This window comes from Balaenoptera borealis (assembly GCF_965194805.1).
Source record: "Balaenoptera borealis genome assembly, chromosome: 13".
Classification (NCBI taxonomy): Eukaryota; Metazoa; Chordata; class Mammalia; order Artiodactyla; family Balaenopteridae; genus Balaenoptera; species Balaenoptera borealis.
In genome coordinates this window covers 8,752,026-8,779,941 of record NC_138870.1, presented here as the reverse complement: position 1 = coordinate 8,779,941, position 27,916 = coordinate 8,752,026, and the positions used below count along the sequence as shown (strand labels likewise).

General features: G+C 39.1%; 2 protein-coding genes across 3 annotated transcripts; one reads left to right on the top strand and one right to left on the bottom strand.

The window, feature by feature from the left end:
- Window positions 1–901: 901 nt before the first annotated feature.
- CLEC2D (C-type lectin domain family 2 member D) lies at window positions 902–25,320 on the bottom strand. Its single transcript, XM_082349277.1, has 6 exons — window positions 25,187–25,320; window positions 15,224–15,359; window positions 8,053–8,172; window positions 5,744–5,919; window positions 5,064–5,170; window positions 902–3,565 (listed from the first exon to the last, which is right to left on the bottom strand). Exons 2-6 carry the CDS (start codon window positions 15,300–15,302, stop codon window positions 3,421–3,423), a joined length of 627 nt encoding a protein of 208 aa, XP_082205403.1. The 5' UTR covers window positions 15,303–15,359; window positions 25,187–25,320; the 3' UTR covers window positions 902–3,420.
- LOC309608781 (uncharacterized protein) lies at window positions 8,732–13,751 on the top strand. 2 transcript variants are annotated; one of them, XM_082349274.1, is made up of 3 exons: window positions 8,732–9,361; window positions 11,378–11,560; window positions 13,312–13,751. In XM_082349274.1, the coding sequence occupies exons 1-2, from the start codon at window positions 8,819–8,821 to the stop codon at window positions 11,492–11,494; spliced, it is 660 nt and encodes a 219-aa protein (XP_082205400.1). In that variant the 5' UTR covers window positions 8,732–8,818; the 3' UTR covers window positions 11,495–11,560; window positions 13,312–13,751. The 2 variants fall into 2 exon arrangements, with proteins under 2 accessions (XP_082205400.1, XP_082205401.1); XM_082349275.1 differs by having other exon boundaries at window positions 13,309–13,751.
- Window positions 25,321–27,916: the final 2,596 nt, after the last annotated feature.

The window sequence follows — 27,916 nt, the reverse complement described above, 5'->3', positions numbered from 1 at the left end:
CTTTGGGAAGAACTGATATTTTTACTATGTTAAGTCTTCAAATCCACAAACACAGTCTGTACCTCCATTTATCCAGTTTTCTTTCATTTTTTTACCAGCGTTTTAAAATTTCAGCATTCATTTCCTGAAAGTGTTTTAATTTTGTGCATAAATATTTCACTTTCTTTGGAATGATAGGTGCTATTGTTTCTCATTTGTTTCCACATGTTGATTGTTAGAATATAAAAAGTGATTAAGTTTTGTGTCTTGAACTTGTATCCTTCAACCTTTCTGGACTCATTAATTCTAGGAGGCTTTTGTTTTGTTTTTTATATTTTGGAGAGGCAGTGACACAATTATATTATATGACCCTGATTAGCATTAGGAGTTTGGGTGGCACACTGAGAGTAATGGAGAAGTCATTAAAAGATTTTATTTAAAGGAGTGGCCCGATTACACTTTGGATTAGAATAATCCATCTGGTTACAATATAAAGAATGAATCAGAATGAATTTAAAGGGGAAGAATGGGTAAGTCCCAAATTATGTAGATGTTTTTCTAGGTACTTTTGCAGGCTTGTTCCTGTGAAGAAATGTTTTCCTCATGAGCTTTGAATGATTAATTCAACCAGTAGTGATTTCTACTGAAGCACTAGGAACTGATTCATACAGCTCGCTGACTTCCTGCTGGTGGCAGCAGGAAAGTGACACTGGATTTATCATCACTTAGACGTTCCCACACTGGTAGCAGAATATTTGCTGTTATTTTTACTTCTATTTCCATAGAGCAATAATAGAAGAAAAACTATTTATTAAATATTTACTAAGTCAGATATAGTGACAAGAGACTTCCATCTGTTACCTCATTTGAATCTTAAAACTAGCCAGTGAAACTGGTAATCATACACACACACACATATATATAAATTTTTTTTCTGGTTGAAGTGTGATTTTATTCAGATTGAAACTAGAGTTAAGGTCTATGAAATATAGAAACATTAGCATTTAGAAGAAAAAGTTCTTTGATGTCAGAAAGTCATCTCAATTTGTACAGAATATCCTTCTTAATATTATTTAGCTTACTTGTACCCCTCCCCATCCAGGATTGACAATTTTGTCAGGAACTGTGAAGGTTGTTCTGAGACTTCTTTGTCTGCATGCTCCCAAGTGAGTTTGGTATAGTTTCATATCCATCAAAGGTTTAATTTCAACATGTTTTCTTTTTTTTATTAATTTTTATTGGAGTATAGTTTCTTTACAATGTTGTCTTAGTTTCTGCTGTACAGTAAAATGAATCAGTTATACTTATATCCTCTGTTTTTTAGATTTCCTTCCCATTTAGCACAGGAAACTATACTCATATGTATTTTCCATGGGAAGAAACTCTGCTTTGAGGGGCTATGTAATTTTTAAAGGTCACAGCTAAGAAACAGAATTCATGCTTTAGATACATGGCTTGGAAAATGTTTGTAAAAGAATACTAGGTCAGTTAGGGTCACAGTTTGACTCAAATTTCATTTGTAAGTTAGTCACGCTAACTTAAACTTTCATTTGTAAGTTTATCAATATAAAATCTTTTTTTTTTTTTTTTTACTTTCCAGATTTCTGTGGAAATTTACCTTTCTTTATGAGAAAGTTAGCAGAAACTAAGCAAAGCTAAGCAAATAGGGCAGGATCTCATAGTCATGAAGATATATCCACAGGTATATTTAGAACATATGCTGTACTTGAGGCATTGTATTGGGTTGGCCAAAAAGTTCGTTCGGGTTTTTCCGTATCACAAAACCTGAACGAACTTTTTGGCCAACCCAATACTAGTCTCCGAGGACACAGAAGTGAACTAGACATAGTCCCTGCTTCTTAGAAAACCTGAGATAAAATGAACTGTAAGCCAGAAAGCATCCAATACATAATCTCAAGTATATATAATAATAAAAATATACAATATATATAAATATACACAAATTTAAATATATACAAAACTGCATAGAATTACAAGAGGAAACTGACAAGAAAGACAAGTATCATATGATATCGCTTACATGTGGAATCTAAAAAAAGTGTACAAATGAACTTATCTACAAAACAGAAACAAACTTATGGTTAACAGGTGGTAAGGGGGTAGGGAGGGATAAATTGGAAGATTGGGATTGACATATACACACTACTATACATAAAGTAAATAACTAACAAGGACCTATTGTAAAGCACAGAGAACCCTACTCAGTACTCTGTAATGGCCTATATGGGGAAAGAATCTAAAAAGAGTGTACATATGTGTATTATAACTGATTCACTTTGCTGTACTCCCGAAACTAACACAACATTGTAAAACTATACTCCAATAAAAAATTTAAAAAAAGGAAAGAAGCAGCTGACAAATACACCAATGAGATGGGAGAAATGGAAGTACATAAAGAGAGAGGATGCATTATAAATTGCTATTTCGTCCTTTTTGGGACTCATCAGTACAGTGTAGCTAATGCAGTAAAAATTTAAAACATTTTGTTTCTAAAATTCAATCGTATATAAACAGTTCTGAGGTTGGGTATTGAATGCCTAATGAGTAGAAGTAACTAACTATTTGTGATTTAATTGGGATAAAAACAGGATTTTTAAAATCCAATAAAGGGTAAACAAAAGATTGGTATTTGTTTATAGGTATAATATTTATTTAGCACACAGTAATTTAAAACATAAACACTAAGAATTAAAGTGTAAAAAGCACTTTTTCAGTGTTTCTAATGTTTTAAGATATAAAGTCTAAAATAAATATTAGTTTTAGTACTTTCTCTTTTTTTTTTGGCTGTGCCAGGTCTTAGTTGCGGCACTTGTGATCTTCAAACTTTGTTGAGGCATGCAGAATCTTTAGTTGCGGCATGCGGGATCTTTAGTTGCGGCATGCGGGATCTTTAGTTGCGGCATGTGGGATCTAGTTCCCTGACCAGGGATCAAGCCCGGGCCCCCTGCATTGGGAGCGCAGAGTCTTAGCCACTGGACCACCAGGGAAGTCCCTAGTCTTAGTACTTTTAAAAATTTCCCTATATATTTTCAACTGACAGTAAGAGAATTTTGAATGTGTTAACCAATTGTATCTTTTCTCATTGGTTATTAAAATCATTTTGCATGGTTTCAGCTATCATAGTCATTTTTATGGTCCCATGTGTACAAATACAGGGCTGTCTGTAAAGAAAAAGAGGAATTCATTCATATTTGTTGGGTTCAAAATATAAATATCAACTCATATTACTTAACACCTACTTAATTTAGAATCATGCTCTTCCAAATCCCTGTATTACATCATTCAAGGATAGCTTGCCTTTTTGCTGTTAACAAGTATTATAAATGCACATTGGTGATATTTTTGGCAGGCCAAGAAATACAGCAGCAACTGTATATAACAATTTATAATGCATCTCTTGGAGATGGTGCGTGAAATTCCCTAAAAAGTCCTTGAAGTATTTAAGTCTATGGGGACATTATTATTTGTCTTGCTGCAAATCCAGTTTCTATGTGTGTAGTTCCTGGCACTACTAAGTCCAACGTCATTCAGGTAGGCACATTCCCCAACTCCTTTGATGACAAACCTAAAACCAAACACAAAAATATTAAAAAAGCATAGGTTGGACAGACATCTACATTCATTCCTCCTCTGTGTTCTTCGGCACCCTTACTCCAGGTATTTTTAATGTGAACAAGAGAAAAGTGAAAATCTGTCATTCATATGGCTTCTTCGTAAATATATACCATGTCTGTATTTCGTTCCTTTTCTATTCTCAAAGTCCCTGCTTGAATATCAGAAGATTATCGTCATCCATACCAAATCCAGTTATGTTGTTTATCAGGTATTTAACTAGTGCTTGCTGTTGTAGCCAAGTGAACTGCTGCCATCGGCGGTGATAAAAGAAATTATCACATATTGAGATATAGGGAAGTCATGATGGCTTATACATGAGTTAACTTGAATTTTATGCTATCTAAAATAGCCTGTTTGTGGCCTAACAAACATACATTTGTACATCCGCTTTAATTATTAAAGAAAAGGGCACATGGACCAGAAGTAAAGAATGACCATGTTAAAAATAAAGATTAAATGCCCCTCTTCTTGGGACACCAATACTGGTCCTCCTTCAATGATAAGACTCCCTTCCCAGGGGCCAAGGCCATACTGGCCGGCTGTGTACATGCTGGTCTTTTTTTTTTTTTTTTTAATTTGAAACCTTGAAGAAATGTAACCCTGACTTGTTTAATGTTCTCTGTTCTGACAAGATATTAAATATAAAATATAAAACTCTGCTGGAAACGCTGCTTCTCTGGAGCAGTTTCTCAGAGTAATCTGCGAAGCGGGCTTCCGGGCTAGTCCTCAGCTTGGCTCAAATAAAACTCTTTTCTATTCTTATTATTGACTGTTTATTGATTACTTCCATTGTCAGTGGCCTTCAGTGAAGATTATTTTCAGTGTTCTCCTGACCTGTTTCATACAAGTGTGAAAATAAAAATATTTACTTAATAGTAAATTCTTAAAATGGCTTAGCTTTGATTGATGGAAGTGATTGGGCCCTTATATTTTATCTGCTCCAATGTAATGGTTAAATTCAAAATACCCCCACTGAGGTGTTCACAATCCGAGGTATGTTACTAAGTTCCTTCCAGAGATAATTTAGGGGGAGTTTCCCATTGGTTCCCTGATGACCTTCCTTTTGTGAATGGACGCAGCAGCTGGGAGAGTGGACTGAGGGTCTGTGGATATCAATGCTTCAGTGGCTTTCTAGGATTGTAGGACCCCTGCTGTGCATCAGCTGTTCTCTCTACATTCTAAATAGGGATTTCAGCACAGTTTAAGTCAGTGGATGAAAGTGGAAAAACTATGTCAAATGTCATCATCATGCTAAAGATTTCAATGAAATCACAATAAGGTTTTCCAAAGGCACAGCTAATAAATGGAAGAGCATACAAAGGATTTCTATTTTGTACCTCATAGAGCAGTAAGCCTTCCATGATATTAAATTTATTTTCCCATAAACACAACTCACACACATAACCACATGTAAACACAATAGAAGGAAAAGAAGACTAAAAACGTACGAGGCATTATATTCAGTGCTGTCTGTCCATTTCCAACCATGCTTTGGTGATTCTCTTCTAAGGCCAAGCCAATGGTCAGAAGGGCCTTTGTATCTTTTCAGGAAGTTCTATTATAAAACACAGAAAGTAAGAACACGTGTCTCTTTCATATTACTCTTGAGTCTCTCTTCCCTCCAGCATCTCTCTTTGGGTGGCAGCCTGGTATAATTGAGAAGCTTAGACTTTGGAGGGAGACTAGTCCCCACTTCTCAGCTTAAATCACTCAAATACCTCTAATCCTAAATTACATTAAAGTGACCATACATCCCAATTTGGGAAAGTCCCAGGTTATGCCTGTGGTTCCAGCATAATATTAATATTCTCACTTTCACTTCCCAAAATGTCCCAGTTTGGATGATAAATTACATGATTACCATATTTCTTTGTACAATGGGAACAATACATCTAATTGAAGGTTAACTATGGGGATTACATGAGAGAATGCATGCAAATTGTCTCACAGGGTTCCAGGCAGAGAATATACCCCAAACAAATATTAGGCACTAATATGCATCCCATGCCCCCAAGTCTGCCTGGAATGGGGTCCTTCCTCATCTTTCAGCTTTCACCCTATGCAGCCTATATCTTTCTCAGGGAGCTTAAGTATTCAACAAAGAACATGATCCAAAAATACTTCTTACCAGCTCTTCCTCAGTTTCGAACTGAGCAAGAACAGCTTCTAATGAAGTACAGAATGTCTTGCTGAATGTCCAATTCCTTGTGTCTTCAGAAAAATAAAAACACTTACTTCCAAATCCAATCCATTCTTTTGGGCAGGTGACATACAGAACATACGAGACCGGCTTTGTGTTTCTCACTAAAAGTTGGACAGACACAGTGAATCATAACAAATACATTTTCTCATCCCTTTTATCTATTTTTCCACTTACCATCCTGAGGTCAGTCTTTTTTTTTACCTATGTATGTATACACATATATATATATACATGTGTATGTGTATGTGTAGGTACAGTATAACCAAATTCCAAAATGAGGGATTTGAAGAAAAACATGGCCAAGTATCAGCTAGACTCTTGTACTTTTATGGCCTTTGCTAGTAGCATTTTGTTTTTCTTAAAATCTGAACAGGGGCTACTTTCTATAGGTAGACAAATTGTTAAAAATGTCTTCCATGCCCAAATGCGTTTGTTTTTCCCGATGAATAGTTTTCCTTTATATGTATTTTGGCACCACTCATTACATAATTTCCCTTATCATCATCTTATTTTGCTTCCAGAAACATATTCTCAAGTGCCTGGTTACATAATAAATACTCTCTGTGGACACTGTCCAGCTCTTGGTTATGTGCAGAATTGCTGAGCTGTAGTGCGCTACCAACTAAGATTTCTAATGCCTCTTGGAATGCTACCACCCTTAGCCATTTATCAAATACCAACTGCTACTCAATATGTGGAAATATGATTGCATTTCACTGCTTGCCAAAACAGCAGGCCTTTCTGAGATCATTTTTCTTTTTTTGGTTTCTGGGAGAATACAATATTGAGATCCATGATCACTTGCTGAGTGCAAGCTAGCAGTAGTTGTTTTTTTCCTAAATGATTTTATTATATTGAGGATTTGCCTTGGAACAGAATGGCCTACAGAAACTAATATGTGAATAAATATATATATTTTATATGGTGATCTTTTACCCCTGAGGTCAGTCTTGAAGTACGTACATTCAATTGTTGCCTTTCTAAGTCATCACTGACAGTCTTATCCCAGGCACAAAAGTCATCAGTCCACTGGACTTCAAGCAGAGTACCTGTGTATCTGACTTCCCAGGGGTCCACGGACACTAATGGCTTTAAGGAAATCAATTTCTGTAGCATTTAATTTCTGTAGTATTCTTTCCTAGTATCATACAGATTCCCTTTCCCACATCTTCCTTAATATCAGTCCTTCTTACTCTTGACAAAAGAAAGGCAAACTCCTTGCCTTTCCTAGATTTTACTATGGTACATTTCTTAGGAGGTATAAAACCTTCTAGTAGACAAAACATAACACAGTTCAAATATTGATTTTAGTACCAAAAATACAACGTAGGGTTTCCTATGTAGTTTTTTGTTTTATACATATTTCTGTTAAATATATATAAAAATATTTGGGTCCTTGTTAGATGCTCTGAAACCAGCAAGATTTCAGAGTGTAAGCTATGGGAAGAATAGATGTTTTTGTTCCATAACCTCACTTTTTCCTCCCTTATCCAATCTGATAGGAAATACTGTTGACTCAACTTTCAAAGTAGATAGATTCTGGCACCTAGTCCCACCTCCACTGTTACCATCAGGGCCAAGCCACGCTCCTCTCTGGCCTGGATTTCTACAAGTTTGCCCTAACAGGTGTTCCTGAGTCTACTTTTTCTTCTAACAATCTGTTCTCAAAGTAGCTGTCAAAATGATTATTCTACAGTGAAATTCAGATCATGGCATTCCTCTCCTACAATTTACCTCTTCCTGATCCTCCCCACTACACTCAAAATAAAAGCTGAAGTCTTTAACTGACTCATAAGGCTATTATCTCCCTGACCCCCAGCCCGTTACTCTCCCTCATTCTCATTTTGCTTTAGGTGAAGAAGCCTCCTTGCTTTTCCTCCAACATACCAAGGAGATTCCTCCTTTGATTCTGCTTGTTCCTGCCACCTGGAATGCTTTCCCCATATAGCCACATGGCTCCTTCATCACCTTCAAAAGTTTGCTGAAAAGTCATCCTTTCAATGAGGCTTACCCTGGCCACTTGTATTCCTCAAACTGTTACCCCTATATTATAGCATCTGTGTCTTCCTGCTACAATATGAGTTCCCTAGGAGCAGGGATTTTTTGCGTGTTTTGTTCACTGATATACCTCAAGCACTTCACACGGTGCCTGGTACATAATGGAGCTCAATAAGTATTTATCGACAACATAAATATGTGAAGAACATGTAAAGTTTGGAGAACAGGTAACTCACCTGCCAGAAAAGTGGAAAGTACCATCACAATTGTAGCTAGGACCATAATAATGATGATGCAACAGTAAAGCGGGATTACAGGAGATGTAAATGGTCGGCATTTTCTTTGGAGGCCTTTACCTATAAATACAAATGTCATAATCTCAATCTCATGAAGGTATTAGGAAGAAAAACTTAAATTTATCACAGAATCAACCTGTAAAGTCAGCTGTACCTCAACTCCCCTATTGCCAACCCCCTTCACAAAAGGTCCAGGTCCACAAATGAGAGCCATGGTCCAAGAAACTGAGTTTTATTTCTCCTAGAGAATCTTCCAGTTATTGGAAGAAGAGCTAATGAGAGAATAAGAATCAAAAAGAGTAGAAATCAGGATGGAAAAGAAACATACAAATGATCCAGATTTACCTCCATAAATAAGAGATCTGGTTAGAAATACTGAAAGGAGCATTAGAAAATTACTCAATATAATTCATCACATTAACAAAATAAGAGAAGAGAAAGCACATGATCATCTCAATAAATATAGGAAAAAATGTGAAAAATGTATTATTCATCCAAGATAACAAATCCCAACAAATTAGGAATTGAAGGACTTAACCTGATAAATATCATCTACAGAAAAAGAACAGCTAGCACGATACTTAGTGGTGAAAAAGTAAACGCCTTCCTCCAAAGGACCCACTCTGTATGACTGAACTTTTCATTCACCTCCATATTTGCCACTCACCATCCCACTTGGGCAGACATTCACACTCTTAAGAATATAATGCTTACTGGGGATGAAAGCAGGATGGTCATTGACAAGGCTAGAGAGGAAGCACACCAGCTCCACCTAGTAGATCCAAATGGAACTCCAGAAGCAAATCTGTCAGTCCCTATTGCTAAGCCTAACTGGGATCCTAATAGTGGGGGCATGCCACTTCTAGAACATTATAGGAGGTGTGTCTTAGTGGGTCTTCAAAAGGGGGTACCTAGACAAAAGAGGTTAAACAAGATTCAGGAGATAAAACAAAAACCAAATGAGGATGCAACAGAGTTCCTAGAAAGGATTTATCAAGCTTATAGGCGCTACACAGATGCAGACGCTGAGGCCCCTGAGAATGTAAGGATGATAAATATGACTTTCATCGGGCAAAGTGCCCCAGATATAGGGAAAAAATTACAGAAGTTAGATGGTGCATTTGGAATGAACCCTTCTCAATTAGTAGATGTTGCTTTTAAAGTATTCAACAACAGGGAACAACGACAGAAGCAAGAAGATGCAAAATGGAATGCACCTTTTCTGGCAGCAGCATTGAATTCCCAGAAGGTGAGTAACCTAAAGGAAGCCACCATTGGGGAAGGAACAATGTGCTTACTGCAAGGAGGAAGGGCATTGGAAAAGAGATTACCCTAGACGAAAGAATAATAGAAGGAAGACAGGAGCCTCTCATATGGTAAAAAGAGAGGAACACTCTGATAATGAATGAAGAGGCCCAGGGACTCCCTTGGACTTGAGGCGTCTGATTCTAATTTCCCCACTTTGACAGTGGGGAACAAGTTGACTGACTTTCTAATAGATACGGGTGCCACATATTCTGTGGTAAACACCAAAGTGGCACAGAAAACATCTCAGTCTATCCCAGTCACAGGAATTTCTGGAGAAGTACAAAACCGTTCGTTTTTACAACCTCTGGAATGCCAACTAGGGGACCTCAGCCTGAAACATAGCTTCTAATACATGCCAAGTGTTCAATCCCCCTTTTGGGACGAGATCTCCTTCGTAAATTAAATGCTCAAGTAACTTTTTCCCCAGAACAGCTTGACATCAGGGTCCCACTGGAGCACGATTTAAGCCTACAAAAGGTGCTCATGGAAACCCCAGAGAAGGAGACAGAGCTCTTTCCCCCTGAGGTCTATGAAAAGATAAGGCCAGAAGCGTGGGCTGATGGCACTCCAGGGAAGACCAAAAATGCAACACCAACGCAAATCCCATTAAAAAGGGACGCTGGGACGCCTAATCTAAAACAATATCCTCTGAGACAAGAGGCCCAAAAGGGAATTCAGCCAATCCTGGAGAAGTTTTTGAAAACAGGACTGATTAAACCTTGCAGGTCATCTTCTCGGTCTGCCGGCTTTCCGAGTACAGTTGTACTCTCTGCCTCAGCACCCCCTCTCCGATTCATTGGCCTGTCGTGCAGCAAGCTAAGCGAGCTGGCACCCGGTAACATGTTCAAAATTCTTCATTTCTTATTTGGCTTTGGCTTGATAAATTTTAGTGAGCCCCTCTCCTCCCCAAAGACCCCCAAATTCTGGCTTGCCTGAAAATGCAAACAAGCACTAAAGAAAGCACTGAGATGAGTAACAGCTCGTGTGTGCTCATGACCACGTGTCCCTGGAACACAAGTGAGAAGTATTAACTCTGGAAGTGGCACCTGCTCTTCACACTCATGCTTTCTTTCCCCACACGTGTTCTGTTCCCCTTCTTGCCCTATTTATAATATGAGAACCTTTCTAGAGCACTTTTCCTATTGCAAGAGTCCTTGTGAATAATGTCTCCCTTTACTAAGTCCACACTATTGATACACAGTACAATATGGATGAATTTAAATGCATTATGCCAAATGAAAAACAGTCAGACTCCATACACATTCTTCTAAAGCAAGAGTAGAAAACAGATCAGTGGTTGCCAAAGGGTGCGGGAACTGGAAAGAAATGTTTACAAAGGGCGTGGGCGTGGGCGTGGGAGGGGGGTGGAACTGTTCTATATCTTTTTTTTGTTGTTGTTCTATATCTTGATTGTGATGTGGTTACATGATTATATGTATTTGTCAAAACTCATAGAAATGTAACCCAAAAGAGTGAATTTTACTGAATGCCAATTATACTTTGAAAAAGTTCCTGCTGACTTTCTTTTAACCACTACATTTCACTCACTTCACGTATATCTTCCAGAATGATAGGAAGCCTCAGTTTAAATGCTAGGCAGGGGGAAAAAAATATCGGATTGGCTTGTTTAAACAGTATACAATGACATTTGGATTTTGGCTCCATAAGAAAATCTCGACCTTCATTCTTTCCGGTTCTACATTAAAGCAAAACTGTCTTAGAAACTCAGTATGTTATGACTTGCATCATTTTTTTCTTTGTTAGAAGATTAAGACGTACATCTCCCCTTCCACCTCTCCAATAAATCTCCTATTTGCCCCCTTACTAATCTTCTAAAAGTTCCCCCTTTTTCTTCTCCTTTATTTCCCTATATCTAGCTCCTAACACCCTCCCTTGTTTCATGTTCCATTTCTCTTTCTTGCTTACTTATTAATACTTCTCTTCTCCTTTTTTGTAGGGGAATAAAATTTGCCACCCCAAAATGTCTCGTTGGCATGTGGATTATTTCAAGCTGAAAACCATCAAGACCCCAAGGACTCAGGAAGAATCTTTGACCATCCCCCTAACTGCCTAAAAGAATTTAGATAGAAGGCCTGTTCCTGGAATAGAGCTATCACCAGAGATCTCTGCAGATTAGGAGGTGAGTGTGATGGGGGAAACTGGAAATGGCCTAAAGATCAGAGTCCGCTCTTGTGTCCCTTGTCTCTGTGTGGCCCAGCAAACATTTATTCACCAAACATTTGCTTTTCCATTTCCATGTCAATGACCTTCCTCCCCTTTTAAGTCCCAAACCACTACCCCCAACATCTTTTGTCATTAGCTGGAGACAGTATTTAAGGTGAAGTTTTTGGCCATTTTAGTCAGTTACTCAGTTTTCCTGTGTCTCTCCCATGTATACATGTTATTAAACCTTTGTTTAATTTTCTCCTGTTATTTATCTCATGTCAATTTAATTCTTAAACCAGCCAGAAGAGCAGAGGAAAATTTCTTCCTTCCTGACACTCTCCTCTGGTGTGTCCTCTTTTTGTCTCCCTCTAAATTCATATGCCTCTTGTATTACACTCTGAACACAACCACCTTCAAATTTCTAGTTTGAAAAATGGTGTCAGGAATTATCTCACAGAAGAACAGAGAAATGAACCATATTACTGGTCTACTGGTTTTAACTTTTATTTTCATGTTCTAGAAAACTTAGTTAACTTACAGGAACTGTTTAAATTTCAAAAAAATAGGTTTCACATTTGCACTGGTCAAATAATTTCAGTTATGTAAGCACTTGACTTAGCTAGAAAAACATTAACATTCTTTAAGCACTTTCTTTTTCATTAAGCATGAACCCTGTGTTTCAGGAACTACAATATCCTGTTGATAAAAAATAAAATTCAGGGAGGGGAGAAGGAAAGAAGAAAGAAGGAAATGCTTGTTTTTAGCAGAAAATAGAGGTTCAGTAAAAGGTATTCTTTCTGCTGGACTGAAATACAAACACGTGTGAGCTATGTTCTTTTTCTTTCTCATCAAATTTTCTATAAACTACAAATGCTAAAGGGTTTGCTGGTGGTTAGGTTTAGCCTCCAACTCCCACCCTCAAACACCCACATCGGTTTTTAAATGACAAATGATCTATATACCAATAGTCCCAGTTTCTGCAGGGACTTTTTTTTTGAGTCAATAATTATTCATGGTTTTATTAAACAAAAGTCTCTTTAGAGAACAGTAAGAAATTAATTCTCAGCTAACATCAACTGGGGAGAGGGGAAGGAGGTTACAATTTTTTTTTAATGTATGGATGTTGATAAATAACAAAATTAAACACATAGATACTATATTTCAACAAATGCTTTTACTAATCAATCACTATGTTGTTTTAATACTCTGATGTTCTCATTAAATCAAAACTCTTTAACTAAAATGGTTATGTTTAAAAGATGCTCATATCATTTTTATGATCACTCCTGAAAATTTCTGGTAAGACACATTTTATAAACTACTTTGGTAAGGTACTCTAAATAGGATGACATAAGGCTAGCTGAAGATCCACCATAATCAAAGGGCCAGGGAGTGAATAGGAAAGAGAGAAAGAGAGAGAGGAAGAGAGAGAGAGAGAGAGAGAACACAAAAGTGCACCAGAGCCTGTGAGACAGAGAGAGAGAGACATAAAGAGGGAGAGAGACAAAGGGGGAAGCAAAGAGAAAATCATTTGGACACATAAATGAGCCTCAATAGATTTTAGCTGAAATATTTAATGATATCACTGAATATCAGATCTACCCTTGATTCCAAAAGGAAATTTTGTGGGGCACTTTTGTACCCAAGGGAAAGAAAATATACTTTTGTATTTAGTTAGAATTACTTTTTGAACAAAAAATTATGACTTTTATTTCTCCAAAGCAGACACACAGATGGCCAAAAAACACATGAAAAGATGCTCAACATCACTAATTATTAGAGAAACGCAAATCAAAACTACAATGAGGTATCACCTCACACCGGTCAGAATGACCATCATCAAAAAATCTACAAACAATAAATGCTGGAGAAGGTGTGAAGAAAAGGAAACCTTCCTACACTGTTGGTGGGTATGTAAACTGGTACAGCCACTATGGAGAACAGTATGGAAGCTCCTCAAAAAACTAAAAACAGAACTACAATCCCTCTCCTGGGCATATACCTGGAGAAAACCATAATTCAAAAAGATACATGTACCCTAATGTTCATTGCAGCACTATTTACAATAGCCAGGACATGGAGGCAACCTAAATGTCCATCAACAGAGGAATGGATAAAGAAGATGTGTTACAAATATACAATGGAATATTACTCAGCCATAAAAAGGAACGAAATAGTGCCATTTGCAGAGACATGGATAGACCTAGAGACTGTCATACAGAGTGAAGTAAGTCAGAAAGAGAAAAACAAATATTGTATAATATCACTTATATGTGGAATCTAGAAAAATGGTACAGATGAACTTATTCTCAAAGCAGAAATAGAGACACAGATGTAGAGAACAAACTTACGGATGCCAAGGGGGGAAGGGAGGGGTGGCATGAATTGGGAGATTGGGATTGACATATATACACTACTATGTATAAAAGAGATAACTAATGAGAACCTACTGTATACCACAGGGATCTCTACTCAGTGCTCTGTGGTGACCTAACTGGGAAGGGAAACTAAGAAAGAGGGGATATATGTATATGTAGAACTGATTCACTTTGCTGCACAGCAAAAACTAACACAACACTGTAAAGCAACCATACTCCAATAAATATTTCTTTTAAAATTGTGAGTTTTAATCCTATTTCTTCCAGAAAATGTGACACCAGGTCAAAAGTCACTTCAGAAGTGAAGCCATCTCCAACTCCCTAGGTTTCATTAAATATATTGTAGCACTAATCACATCAAATTGTAGTAACTCATTTGGCTGTCCTTGAGATGATGAAACCCTGAAATCAGGGTCTAAATATAATTTGTCTTTGTAGCCCTGTGTCTAACAAATAACAGATTCTAAATATATGATTATTAGATTCAGTCAGACTATAGAATAGGTGTCATGGTTAATTTTTTTTTTTTACATATACATGTATCTATTCTTTTTCAAATTCTTTTCCCATTTAGGTTGTTACCTAATATTGAGCTGAGTTCCCTGTCTATACAGTAGGTACTGGCAACTTTTATTAGTATATGTATTTCAAAATTGTTACATAAAAAAAAAAAAAAACTCAATAAATAAATAAATAAAGGGGTGGGATAGGGAGGATGGGAGAGAAGCTCAAGAGGGAGGGGATATGGGGATATATGTATATTTATAGCTGATTCACTTTGTTGTACAACAGAAGCTAACACAACACTGTAAAGCTATTATACTCCAATAAAGATATATTAAATAAATAAATAAATAAAAACAAAGAAACAAAACTATTGTTGTCTGTTTGCCATGACTCTGGGATATAATGATCTGTTATTTAATATCATAATGTGACTTGCCAGGGTGCAAGTTGCCAGCAACCTGGGAGAAATACAAGGACTAATAAAATAAACCCAAACAACATTTTTCTCTTAACCTCCTGCAACCTAATTCACTGTGCAGAAATATTTAAGTAACATACACAGTAACACAATCACCGATGCAACAATTACACACTTGTCCTCTCACCCACCTCTAGTCCCTCAAAACACCTCTCCTTCTATGGAGGTGAACTGTGAAGAATTATATTCCTGCAGTGCAATTTCTATCCTGCTGTCAGTGGTTAGTGGATTAAGAGCTGTTTCGTTTTGTCAAAGCTGATCAATTTTACCTTACCAGATCGTCCCTCCTCCATGCTTTCTCTGGATGTAGGGTCTGTCTGTAAGATTTTCGAAGAAGCCTCCTCCACAGTCATGTTTCTGCTTCAACAGGAACACTCGGCACCGTCTCTAAGTAGTTGCAACAGCAGGAACTGGGAAGTGAAAACAGTTTGAATCTAAACGATCAGCTAGAAGAGAAGCAAAACCCCCGCCCAGTAAGTGGGCTGTAAAGGAAACAAATGAAGTTAAGTCCTTTAGAATTTTAAAATGTGAAGTGCTTTTAACTTAGAAAGATCAACTCCGCAGACTTCTGTTCCCTGTCAAAATGGAATAACAGGGACCAGATTTACTTTCTTGCCTGAATCAACTAAAAAGAAAAAAAAGAAAATGTGTGAAAAAAAAATCCTTTTCAATCACTGGGCATCAATCAATGAAGGGCAGTGATCCTCTGAAAACAAATTTGGTGAGTCCTGCAATTGCCCCAGCTACTGCCCAGAGATAGTTTTGTAGGTGTGATCTAAGCAGGGGAAAACCAGAGAAATGCCAAGAGATTCCCTGAGGTGAAGAGGGGAAGCTCAGAGACAAGGCCTATGCAGATAGAGTATCAGAAAAGAAAGAGACACATAGAGAGAGGATTCTGGGGATGTACAGAGTGTTCCCCTTGGGTATTCAGCAGTGTACTGATCAGCACTTGTGTATGAGGATGGAGCAAACAAAACATATGAAATGACTAGAGGAAGCAGTATCCAGTGTTCCCATCCAGATGGGAATAGTGCCTGTTCAGACCAGCCAGAAACCTGGGAAACCTCATCATTTATGGGGCTTTTTAAGAGTATTCATAAATATCTTGCTTCAGTGGTGGGGAAATATTAGCCATAGACTAAATAGTGACCTGATTGCCTAGAACAAATTGAGATAATAGGAAAAATACATATATCTTTTATATATATAAAATGAATTTGGTAAAGTTGCAGGTTAGAAAATTAATACACAGAAATCTGTTGCATTTCTATACACTAATAACAAAGATCAGAAAGAGAAATTCAAGAAACAATCCCATTTACCATCGCATCAAAAAGAATAAAACACCTAGGAATGAACCTACATAAGGAGACAAAAGACCTGTACTCCAAAAACTATAAGATGCTGAAGAAAGAAATGAAAGATGACACAAACAGATGGAAAGATACCATGTCCTTGGGTTGGAAGAATCAATATTGTCAAAATGACTGTACCACCCAAGGAAATCTACAGATTCAATGCAATCCCTATCAAATTACCAATGGCATTTTTCACAGAACTAGAACAAAAAATCTTAAAATTTGTATGGAGACACAAAAGACCCCAAGTAGCCAAAGCAATCTTGAGAAAGAAAAACGGAGCTGGAGGAATCAGGCTCCCTGACTTCAGACTATACTACAAAGCTATAGTCATCAGAACAGTATGGTACTGGCACAAAAATAGAAATATAGGTCAATGGAATGGGATAGAAAGCCCAGAGATAAACCCAAGCACATATGGTCAATTAATCTACAACAAAGGAGGCAAAACAATAAAATGGTGGAAAGACAGTCTCTTCAACAAATGGTGCTAGGAAAACTGGACAGCTACATGTAAAAAAATGAAATTAGATCATTCTTTAACACCATACACAAAAATAAGCCCAAAATGGATTAAAGATCTAAATGTGAGACTGGACGCTCTAAAACTCCTAGAGGAAAACATAGGCAGAACACTCTCTGACATAAATTGCAGCAATATCTTTTTCCATCCATCTCCCAGAGTAATGGAAATAAAAAGCAAAAATAAACAAATGGGACCTAATTAAACTCAAAAGCTTTGTACGGCAAAGGAAACCATAAAGAAAACGAAAAGACATCCCACAGATTGGGAGAAAATATTTCCAAATGATGTGACCAACAAGGGATTAGTCTCCAAAATTTACAAATAGCTCATGCGGCTCAATATCATCAAAACAAACAGCCCAATCAAAAAATGGGCAGAAGACATAAATAGACATTTCTCCAAAGAAGACATACAGATAGCCAAGAGGCACGTGAAAAGATGCTCAACATCGCTAATTATTAGAGAAATGCAAATCAAAACTACAGTGGGATATCACCTCACACCAGTCAGAATGGCCATCATCAAAAAATCCACAAACAATAAATGCTGGAGACGGTGTGGAGAGAAAGGAACCCTCTTGCACTGTTGGTGGCAATGTAAATTGGTACAGCCACTATGCAGAACAGTATGGAGGTTCCTTAAAAAACTAAAAATCGTGCTACCATATGACCCTGCAATCCCACTCCTGGGCATATATCTGGAGAAAAATATAGTCCAAAAGGATAACTGCACCCCAATGTTCATTGCAGCACTGTTTACAGTGGTGAAGACATGGAAGCAACTTAAATGTCCATCGACAGTGGAATGGATAAGGAAGATGTGGTACATATATGCAATGGAATATTACTCAGTCATTAAAAAGAATGAAATAATGCCATTTCCAGCTGCATGGATGGACCTAGAGCTTGTCATACTGAGTGAAGTAAGTCAGACAGAGAAAGAGGAAAACTGTATATCACTTATATGCAGGATCTAAAAAAGAAATGATACAAATGAACTTATTTACAAAACAGAAACAGACTCACAGACTTAGAGGACGAACTTATGGTTACCAGGGGGGAAGAATGAGGGGAAGGGATAGTTCGGGAGTTTGGGATTGACATGTACACACTGCTATGTTTAGAATGGATAACAAACAGGGACCTAGTGTATAGCACAGGGAACTCTGCTTAGTGTTATGTGGCAGGCTGGATGGGAGGGGAATTTGGGGTTAGAATGGATACATGTATATGTATGGCTTAGTCACTTTGCTGTGCGCCTGGAACTATCACAACATTGTTAATCGGCTGTACTCCAATATAAAATAAAAAGTTAGAAAAAAAAAAGAATGGAGACAAAAATCCTAGGTCCTTGATTTAAGTTCTTTCTGGTAGTTTACTATTTGTCTTTGTTTAATTGTAATAAAAACTGCACTTGGGGGGGAAAAAAAAGAGTAGTCATAAATATCTTGCTTCAGTGGTGGAGAATGATTAACCATAGACTAAATGGTGACCTGATTGCTTCTAACAAATTGAGATAATAGGAAAAATACATATATCTTTTATATATATAAAATGTTCCTGTTCCTGGCACAAAGCTCCTAAAACCCTTGTAAATTCCTAAGTGATAAGAGCACTTAGGAGCATCTTTTGTTCTAATGAGGTGACTTTGGGTGGGCTCCTGGAGGGGGTTGGTCACAGCAAGACCATGCCATGATTAGAAGTTTGGAATTATCAGCCATCCTCCCCATCCTCCAGAGGGGGGAGAGGAGCTGGAAATGGAGTTAATCACTGATCATGCCTATGCAAGGAAGCCTCCGTAAAATCTCAATTGCATGGCATTCAGAAAGCGTCCAAACTGATGAACACATTCACATGAGGAGGGTGGTGCCCCCCAACTTCATGGGGATAGAGGCTCCTGCCCTCAAGACCCTCCCAGATCTCACCCTATATAATCTCTTCATCAAGCTGTTTATCTGTATCCTTTATCACACCCTCTAATAAACTGGTAAGCATAAGGGTTTCCCTGAACTCTATGAGCCACTCTGGCAAATTAATCAATATCGAGGAGGGGGTCATGGTAATCTCCGATTTGTAGTCAAATTGAACAGAAGTTATGGGTAACCTGGGGCCTACTACTTGCACTGGCATCTGAAGTGGGGAGCAATCTTGTGGGACTGAGCCCTTAACCTGTGGGATCTGATGCTATCTCCAGGTTGATGGTGTTAGAATTGAGTTAAATCATGGGACATCAGGCTAGTGTCATAGAGAATTGCTTGTTTAGGGGGAAAATCTCGTGCATTTGGTGACTAGAAGTGACAGAAGTGAAGAGTTCTGTGTGCATAGTAAAGGAGATTCACGGGGAAGAAACACCAATTAGGAAGGACTGTAGACTTTTCCTTTACACAAATCTTAAAAGGGAGACCCAAAAGGCTAGAACCATTTCCAAATAATTTAACTGTGTCTCAGAACAAATTCAAGAATACTTAGAGAAATGCAAAAATATCCAATACCCAACAAGGTAAAAACTCACAATCTCTGGAATGCTATCAAAGATTTCAAAGAAGCAGAAAAGTATGACCCATGATGTGAAGAAAATGAGCCAATACAAACAGGCCCAGGAATGAAACCGAGCAGGATCCTGTGGGGCTCCTGGGCATGGAAGTCTTTCTGTGCCCCATTTCTTGTTTGTAGGGAATAGACTCCAGCCTCCATGACCTTCCCTGAGTTCTAAAGGCAGATTAGAACAGTTGCTAATCAGGGAAAGGAGGGGAGGCGGAGACAAGGGAGGAGCAGTCAAGAAACAATAGTGCAGCCTCGGGGCAGGGTCCTGGTTCTGCCTCAAGGGATACACACAACAATATCTTTAAGGTCTTTATAGAACTAAAACCCCCAACAAGTGAAAGATGTCAGCATTCTTCATTCCAGATTAAAGTAACCAGAGAAGCTCTTCAAGCAGACAAACTGAGGCCAGATTTAAGGAACCACAGAAACTCATTAGATTACCTGAGACCAGATTAAAGGAGTGCAGTCCCTGCACACACCCTAATCTTATCAGCAACCCCGTTCTTGAACCATTGCTAAAACTCCACACCAAATTCCCCTGGATTGGGACACACAGTTTTTCAGGGCATGGGCCCGCTGTGTCCCCCTTTGCCTGGCAAAGCAATAAAGCTATTCTTTTCTACTGCACCCAAAATTCTGTCTCTGAGATTTGATTAGGCACCAGTGCACAAAGGGCTGAGCTTTCAGCATCAGGAATAATACAGATATTACAAATAGCAGATAAGGAAATCAAAATGTTTCTATAACTATTAAGTACAGTCACAGAAGATATTTAAGAAAAGATACAAACCCAACTTCTAGTGATAAAAACTGCAATTTCTTGTGATGAAAAATTCACTGGCTAGATTAATGGCAGGTTAGACTTGCAGAAGAAAAGACTGGTGACCTTGAAAACATAGCAATAGATGTTTGAATAAATTCCATAACAAATTGTCACCGAATCCCTAAGGAGAAGATCATTCCCTGTTGACAAAAGTTACTATTAGTAACTTTATTATTAAGCATTACTCCTTAGTATTATTTTGTGAAACGTCCAGAATTTTGCCATACCAGACAACATGAATGATATTTACTTTACCTTGATATAGAAAAAAAAAAATTTAGCAGGGAAAATATTCCACAGATATCACTAAACATCTACTATAATGGATAAAATGAAAAAGATCAGTATATAATTTCTTAGGGATGATATAAAACAACTGGAACACTTATACACTATTGGTGGGAGTATAAGTATTTATAGAAATTTTGGAACACTCTTTGACATAACAACTAAAGTTGATCATAACTAAACCACGATCCAGAAATTTTACTCACATTGCCCCCCACCAAAAAAACACATATGTGCATAAAAAGACATACACAAAATCGTTATAGCAGCATTATTTGTAATAGCCAACAACTGAAAACTCAAATGCCCATTAATAGGAGAATGGAAAAATATTGTGGTATATTAATACAATGGGATACTATTCAGCAATGAGCATGAACAAACTCTTGCTATAGGCAACGACATGGGTGAATCTCAAAAACATAATGTTCAGTATAAGAAAACAGGCATAATAGAATACACCTTGAACTGTTCAATTTATAAAAAGCTCTGAAACAAGCAAAAATAATCTCTGAGGTTAAGAAGATTCTTTTGGCAGCAAGAAGGGAATAGTGATTGGCAGGAACCCAAGAAGGCTTGAGTGCGGCCGGTAATATTTAACGATTAGGGTGGTGGTTATCGCTACATGAAAATTAAGTATAATCTTGTGATACGCACCTGTTCACTATACTAAAATAATAATATTTATTAAATATATTTGTGTGAAAAACAATATCAGTTTAAAAAAATAGTGCACATCAAACGCGCAAGAATAGGTGCCTATGGAGGGACAGAAATGGGACTTAAAGGAGGATAAATGAAACAGGAGAGGCTTTAAAAGGTCAATAATGATCGTATGACATCAACTTGGTCTGTAACTAACTTACCAACTACACTGCTTGTGGCCCAAGGGCCACGGAGTGTTTCTCTTTGGGAAAAGACTTCATGGGGGTTGACGGCACTTACACTGAACCTTAAAGGAAAGATAGGATTTAGACAAAGTTGAACTTGTTACTTCAGCTATAGGGAATGAGGTAGAATTATGATTCCATACCCTGCTTACACATTTGAATCACTAGGAGGCTTTTTAAAAATGATTCTAATGCACCAGGAGAGCCTAATTAAATCAGGATCTCTGGGGGATGGTATTTGAGCATCCATATTTTCTGAGATGTTCCCCCCCGACCAAAATGATTCTATTTATTATTTATTTATTATGTTTATTTTTGGCTGTGTTGGGTCTTCGTTTCTGTGTGAGGGCTTTCTCCAGTTGCGGCGAGTGGGAGCCACTCTTCATCGCGGTGCGCGGGCCTCTCACTATCGCGGCCTCTCTTGTTGCGGAGCACAGGCTCCAGACGCTCAGGCTCAGTAGTTGTGGCTCACGGGCCCAGTTGCTCCGTGGCATGTGGGATCTTCCCAGACCAGGGCTCGAACCCGTGTCCCCTGCATTGGCAGGCAGACTCTCAACCACTGCGCCACCAGGGAAGCCCCCAAAATGATTCTAAAAGGGAGCCTATGTTGGGAATCGCTGGTGTAGAGTGCATCAGTAAGGGAAGTTTAAATATTGATAACAATGGTGTTTGGTGCTATAAAGGTAGATTAGAGACAGTAAATGGCCATGGATATAGCCACTGGGGACCGTTGAAAGGCAGTCATGCAATGGGGCATCAATAATCAGAATGGTGCTTTGAGATCTAGTATGGCAGTGGCTTGTAAGATGGAATAGAGGTGGAAGGAACTAGATGTAAGTTAATGAAAGCACACTTCATTTGTAAAACAAAAAATTTTCATATGTTCTTTTCTTTTTCTATATTTTAAGTTTTAAACTTCTCAAGTCCATTTTTTCTTTTGGCGTTTACACTTGGAATGCTGGTCATTCTAATGACTGCCAGCAGAAAGCATCTCTGAAAGATAAGAGAATAGGAAATTGTGATTAGCTTTTTTTAACTCAGCATAGTTCTCTGGCGATTCATCCAAATTGTTATGTGTATTAAGACTTCATTCCTTTTTATTGCTGAGTAGTATTCCATGGTGTGGATGTATGCTAGTTTGCTTAACCATTCCTCTATTAAAGGACATCTCTTTCTTTTTTCCAGTTTTGGATTATCATGTATAAAATGGCTATAAACATTTGTGTAGAGGTATTTGTGTGAAATACATGTTCATTTCTCTGGGATAAATACTCAGAATTATGATTGGGTTGTGTGGTAATTGTACATTTACTTAAAAAAAAAAGCCAAACTTTTCCATAGTCACTATACTATTTTACGTTCCCACCAGCAACGTATGAGTGAATCAGGTTCTCCACATCTTCCCTGCATTTGATGCCAGGGTTTTTTAATTTAGCTGTACTGAGGGTTGTGGAGTAGTATCTCACTGTGATTTTAATTAGCATTTCCGTAATGGCTAAAGATGTTGAGCATCTTTTCATGTGTTTATTTGTTCTGTTTATCCTCTTCAGTGAAATGTATCTTTATGATTTTTGCCCATTTTGTAGTTAGAGTCTTTGCATATTTGCTGTTGGGTTTTGAGGATTTTTTCTATATTATAAATATACATTTCCACCAACCCTTTCATCTAGATGTGGCCACAGAAATAATTCTCACTAATGTGAATGTGAATCAAGGTGAGGTATGTCGCTATGTCACTGGGCACAGACCTTCCAGAAATGGACTTGAGGCAGGAGACAGATGGGCCCCAGGCTGAACAGCTGGAGTTTGTCCCCTGTCGACAGATACTCCAAGATGAAGAGGAGAAGGAGCTCATCCCTGCCTAGATAAGAGACCATACATTTCTCATTTTCAAGGTCAAGGAGACCTTCCCGACTATACATGCTCAGAGAGGCTCTTTGGAGGTCAAAAAGGGGAGTGATGTCAACCTACCCATAGGCCTCTTGGCTAGAATCCATCTTGGCTAAGAGATGCACACACACACGGGAGGACCCTGAGATGTACCAAATATGGACTCAGAACCAGGCAAAGCAAGATGATTGGCCAAAGGACACCCAGAAGAAATGCCCCATAAAAGTGATTCAAACTACCACGAGGGCGCAACTCTCCCTCTGAGCCCGCCCGTGTGTGCGTATTCACATGTACTCTTTTTCCTCCTAATAAACACTTCACGTGTTTCACTACTTCCCGTTTCTTTGTGGAAATTCATTTTCTGCAAAGCCGTACTGACCAGGGCCTTGTCACCGGCCACTGGTCTAGTGGTTAGGATTCAGCGCTCTCATTGCCACGACCTGACTTCACTCTCTGGTCAGGAACCAAAATCCTGCTTCAAGCCGCTGTAGGCTGAGGACACTCAGACATGTCTTCACAAAAGCTTTCCCCTTTCTCTATTTAGGTGAAAATATCAAGGAGATCTTAGAGGTGGCACAACCTCAAGAGAAAAGAAAACTATGTCCCTGAATTTCCAGGGAAGAAAGCTGCATTCTGACCAGGAACTCCTATATTCCACAGCTCCATGAGTTATAAGTAAATATATACTGTGCTATCAATGAAATTTAGGTAGTTTACTGAAGCAGCAGTTTACTTATTTACTGCAGCAGCTGTGTAACACATCTAGTTAGAGTGGCGGCCCCATTTTTTCATGTTTTTTGTATTCCTAATCATTTATCATCCAATCACGCACCACAACAAAGAGTAGCCTCTGCTCGCCACAACTACACAAAGCCCCGCACAGCAACGAAGAACCCACGTAGCCAAAAGTAAATAAAGTAAATAAATAAATTTATGTAAAAAAAAGAAAAGAAATTATAATGGAGTAATCACAGTTCAGCATACAAAAATGGAATTGGGAGGCCATTGAGGGCCTGATTTTAGAACTAAAGAACTTGAACTTTCTTTGTATTGTACCAGATCCAAGGACACAGCAACATCTGCCAGCTCCTTTGGTTTCAAGGGTCCCCCTCCCCCCCTTGCTTCCTTTTGGTTTCAAGTTTCCCCCTCCCGCCTTGTGGCCTTGTGGTTATGCAACTATTTCAAATTCAACCAATCCTTGCTTAACAAGCACTCTCAACTTCTCCAATCATAATTCTTGACAAACAAGTTTTGTAACTAACCATGGCTTCTTGTTTTTGTCTTTTATAAACTTCCTCCATTTTTTTAGCCTGGCAGGTCACAACTCCAGAGCTTCCTGAATCTGTGTCTGCAGGCTTTAGCTCTAACAATTCCCCAATAAATGCCTCTTTTATCTCAACCAGGTCTTTGTTTCTGAAATTTCAGTTAATAAGAGCTGTATGTTAAGAAAACAGTGGCACAATTAACCTGTATGACACCTGGATGGGAACTTTTTGTTTTAACATACCCGTGTTCTGCCAGAGGGAGCTTGAGGATATTCAGACCCAGCTTAAAGGCAATTCTCCCCAAGAGAGTTGGGAGATGTGTGTTCCTGGAAAGGAGGGGGCCAGTTCCAGAGGGGGCCATGCCAGTTCCAAAGGGATATCTATTTTCCAGTTAAGATACCAACCTGGGGTCGGGGTGCACTGAGACATAAAAAGAGGGAGGGACCCTGAACCAGGTCACCAGGAACGCCTGCCGCAGTCTCCCAGCCTTTCAAAGTCCTTAATCCCCAGACCACAGGGCCTGTCCTAAGGAATCTCCCACTCACTCCCTAAAGTTGAGCAAACTCCCATGAAGAGGGTGGCTTAGGGGCCCAGGCATCTGGGGAGAAATCCGGTCAGAATTTTTGCAATCATCTGTCTAGGCCAGAGGCTCACCCCTGTTGGGAAAGCCCTGGAGAGTTCACAGCCTGAGTGAAACCAAGGAAGGCGTTTTCTTCTTCCTCTTCTCGGGCGGTTCCTCTCTTCACTGCGACCTGGTGCTGGAGCAGTGGCCGTCCCAGTGGGGACGGCTGGTCTCAGGACGCGCACGCGCTCTCCAGGCGGCTCCAGCTTCCGGGTCCGCGCCCACATCCCTCTCCATCCGCGGCCCTTCCTGGGCGGTCTCGGGCTTCTGGGGCCTCAACCTTCTGCCAACGCCTGGGGCAGGCGCCAGATGTAGGGGCCAGGAAGCAGGCCCTGGCAGTAGACCAGAAGGCAATAGATATCCCACGACCCGATGTCACACGCCCGGCTTTTTTTAAACCCAGTTTTGCTTCCTGTTATTCATTTCCCAGGGCTTCCAGTTAGAAGAGGAAGTCAGAACCGTTGTAAACAGGATGCCTTCAGGTTAGGGGTCTTTGGTTCCTTTCCAAAGTCACCCGAGGACACTGAAACTTGCGGAGCGCCTGATGGGGTCCTGGTGGGCTAACAGCGGATCGAAGAAGACTGCCCGCTGCTCGGGCTGACTCGCAAACCGGGTGCCTTCCTGGCAAAGCGGGGGAAAGTCTGCAGCAGGTTCTGCAGCCTGGTTGGCACCCTGGCCTACCAGAGGTGGGGACGAGGCTCTGTCTCCTTGCAGTTCACGCTGTGTTAACCAAGACTTTTGAGAACAGAAAACCCTGGTTGTGGCCACACACACACACAAAAGGTGTTGATTTGTGGTTTGTTCGGACCTCAGCTCTCAGGAGGCACAGATCAAAATGCATTGAGTTGCATGTGTTCCAGGACTACAAAATGGGGAAAGCTCACAAAGGCAAAAAACTGCAAGGTTACATAAATTGTCAAGAATTAGGATTGGAGCTGGCAAGAAATAAGGGTGCTTGTTTAAACAAGAACTTGTTGGGGTTCAAAATGGTTATACAGTTGCAGGTCGGGGAGGGGGACACTTTGAAACAATGTTTGCAGCTGGCAGCTGCTTGCAGATATTGTGAAAATGGCTGGTGGTGTTCTTGAATTAGATACAGTTCAGAAAGTTCAAGTTCTCAGTGATGCAAGACTGCATCTGAAACCACATCTAGCGATGGCCACCTGGCTCCATTTTGGATGTGTGAACCATAGTTACTCCATTTTGATTTTTAAATGATCTTAAATATATCATCACCTGTCTCCATCACACTTTCTTGGACTTTCTTGGGGTGATCAGATTTCAAAGCTGAGGATCTGTCCACAGTGAGATTGGTCCAGTTGGAAAGGAGTTTATGAACATGTTCTCAAAACAATACAATAACTGCAGAAATCGGTCTTTGATCAACAAATTTTTTTTTCTGGTGGATTATTTTAATCCCTAAAATGGTTTAGAAGTTTCATCAAGCATTGATAATAAAAAGCAGATGACTCATTAGAAGACAGCTTGGCAGTTTCTTAAGAAATTAGTATACTCATCATATGATCCAACAATCTCACTTTTTGGCATTTACTCAAATGAGTTGAAAACTGAAGTTTATGCAAAACCTACACAGGTGTGTTTATAGCAGCTATATTCATGACTGCCAAAACTTGGAAGCAACCAAGATGCCTGTCAATATATACATGGCTAAACACACTGTAGACTCTCCAAACAATGGCATAATATTCAGGGACTTTGTTAGGAGGACTGAAATGGAAGTCATCTTGTTCAGGCTTCAGAGGCGATATTAGGCCTCCAACTGATTTGTGACCTTGCCTGGACTACGTGCCTGTTTGTGAGCTGTGGCCAGCAAGTCCGACGGCACTTAAGACAAAGAAGGGAGTGGATTGTGCAATTTTTTGAGCCTCAGGGACCTGGCCAGTTCCCCGGGATCTAGAAATTCTTAAGATGCACAAAATGAGATAAACAGCATCGTTGAAGAAACCCAAAGCTGCATATTTGCAGGCAAACTGATGATATCAGTTTGCGGCCTGGTATTATAAGCAGGACTCTCCTAAACTGCAATTTGAAGTCTCACCCGTGGAGTGGACGCACTGCCCGGGACCTTGCCCAGTTGGGACTCTAGATTGCTGTTTTCGGGACTTCCCAGGGCCGTTCGAGTCTGGTTGTAGGTGTCGGCCCAGTTTGGTGAAGTACACGCTTTTACTGTTCTCTCCCTTTTCATTTCTAGTTCTTTCTTTTTAATGATTTTCTATTAAAGTTAAGTTGAAATTGTCTATTTGTGTGACCAGTGGTGTCTCTTTGTTAACGAATTCTTCAAAACTAAAACAAAAGTAAAACTTTTGGCAAAACAGACTTAAAAAAAAGTTCTCAAATCAAGAAAAGACATAAAAGAACTTTAATGCAGATTACTAAGTGAAAGAAGGCAATCTGAAAAGGTTACGTACTGTAAAATTCCAATGATTTGACATTCAGGAAAAGGCAAAACTATGGAGACAATGAAAATGTCTGTCTAAGGGGCCAACGTGGGAAGGTTGGGAGGGCTGAATAGGTAGAGCCCGGAGGATTTTTAAGGCAGTGAAACTATGCTGTATGATACTGCAGTGATGGATTTGAAACCGCTCTGTGGTGTTTCAGGGGAACTCCGAAGAGCTCCAGTTCTTTATGTCTCAGCACAGAAAGAATTCAGCAAGGAAAAGTGATAGATAAGAAATGATTCATTAGAACGGGTGCTTGTGAGGCTTACAAGTGGGCTGTCAAGAGGAGGTCGCGTCCAAGAA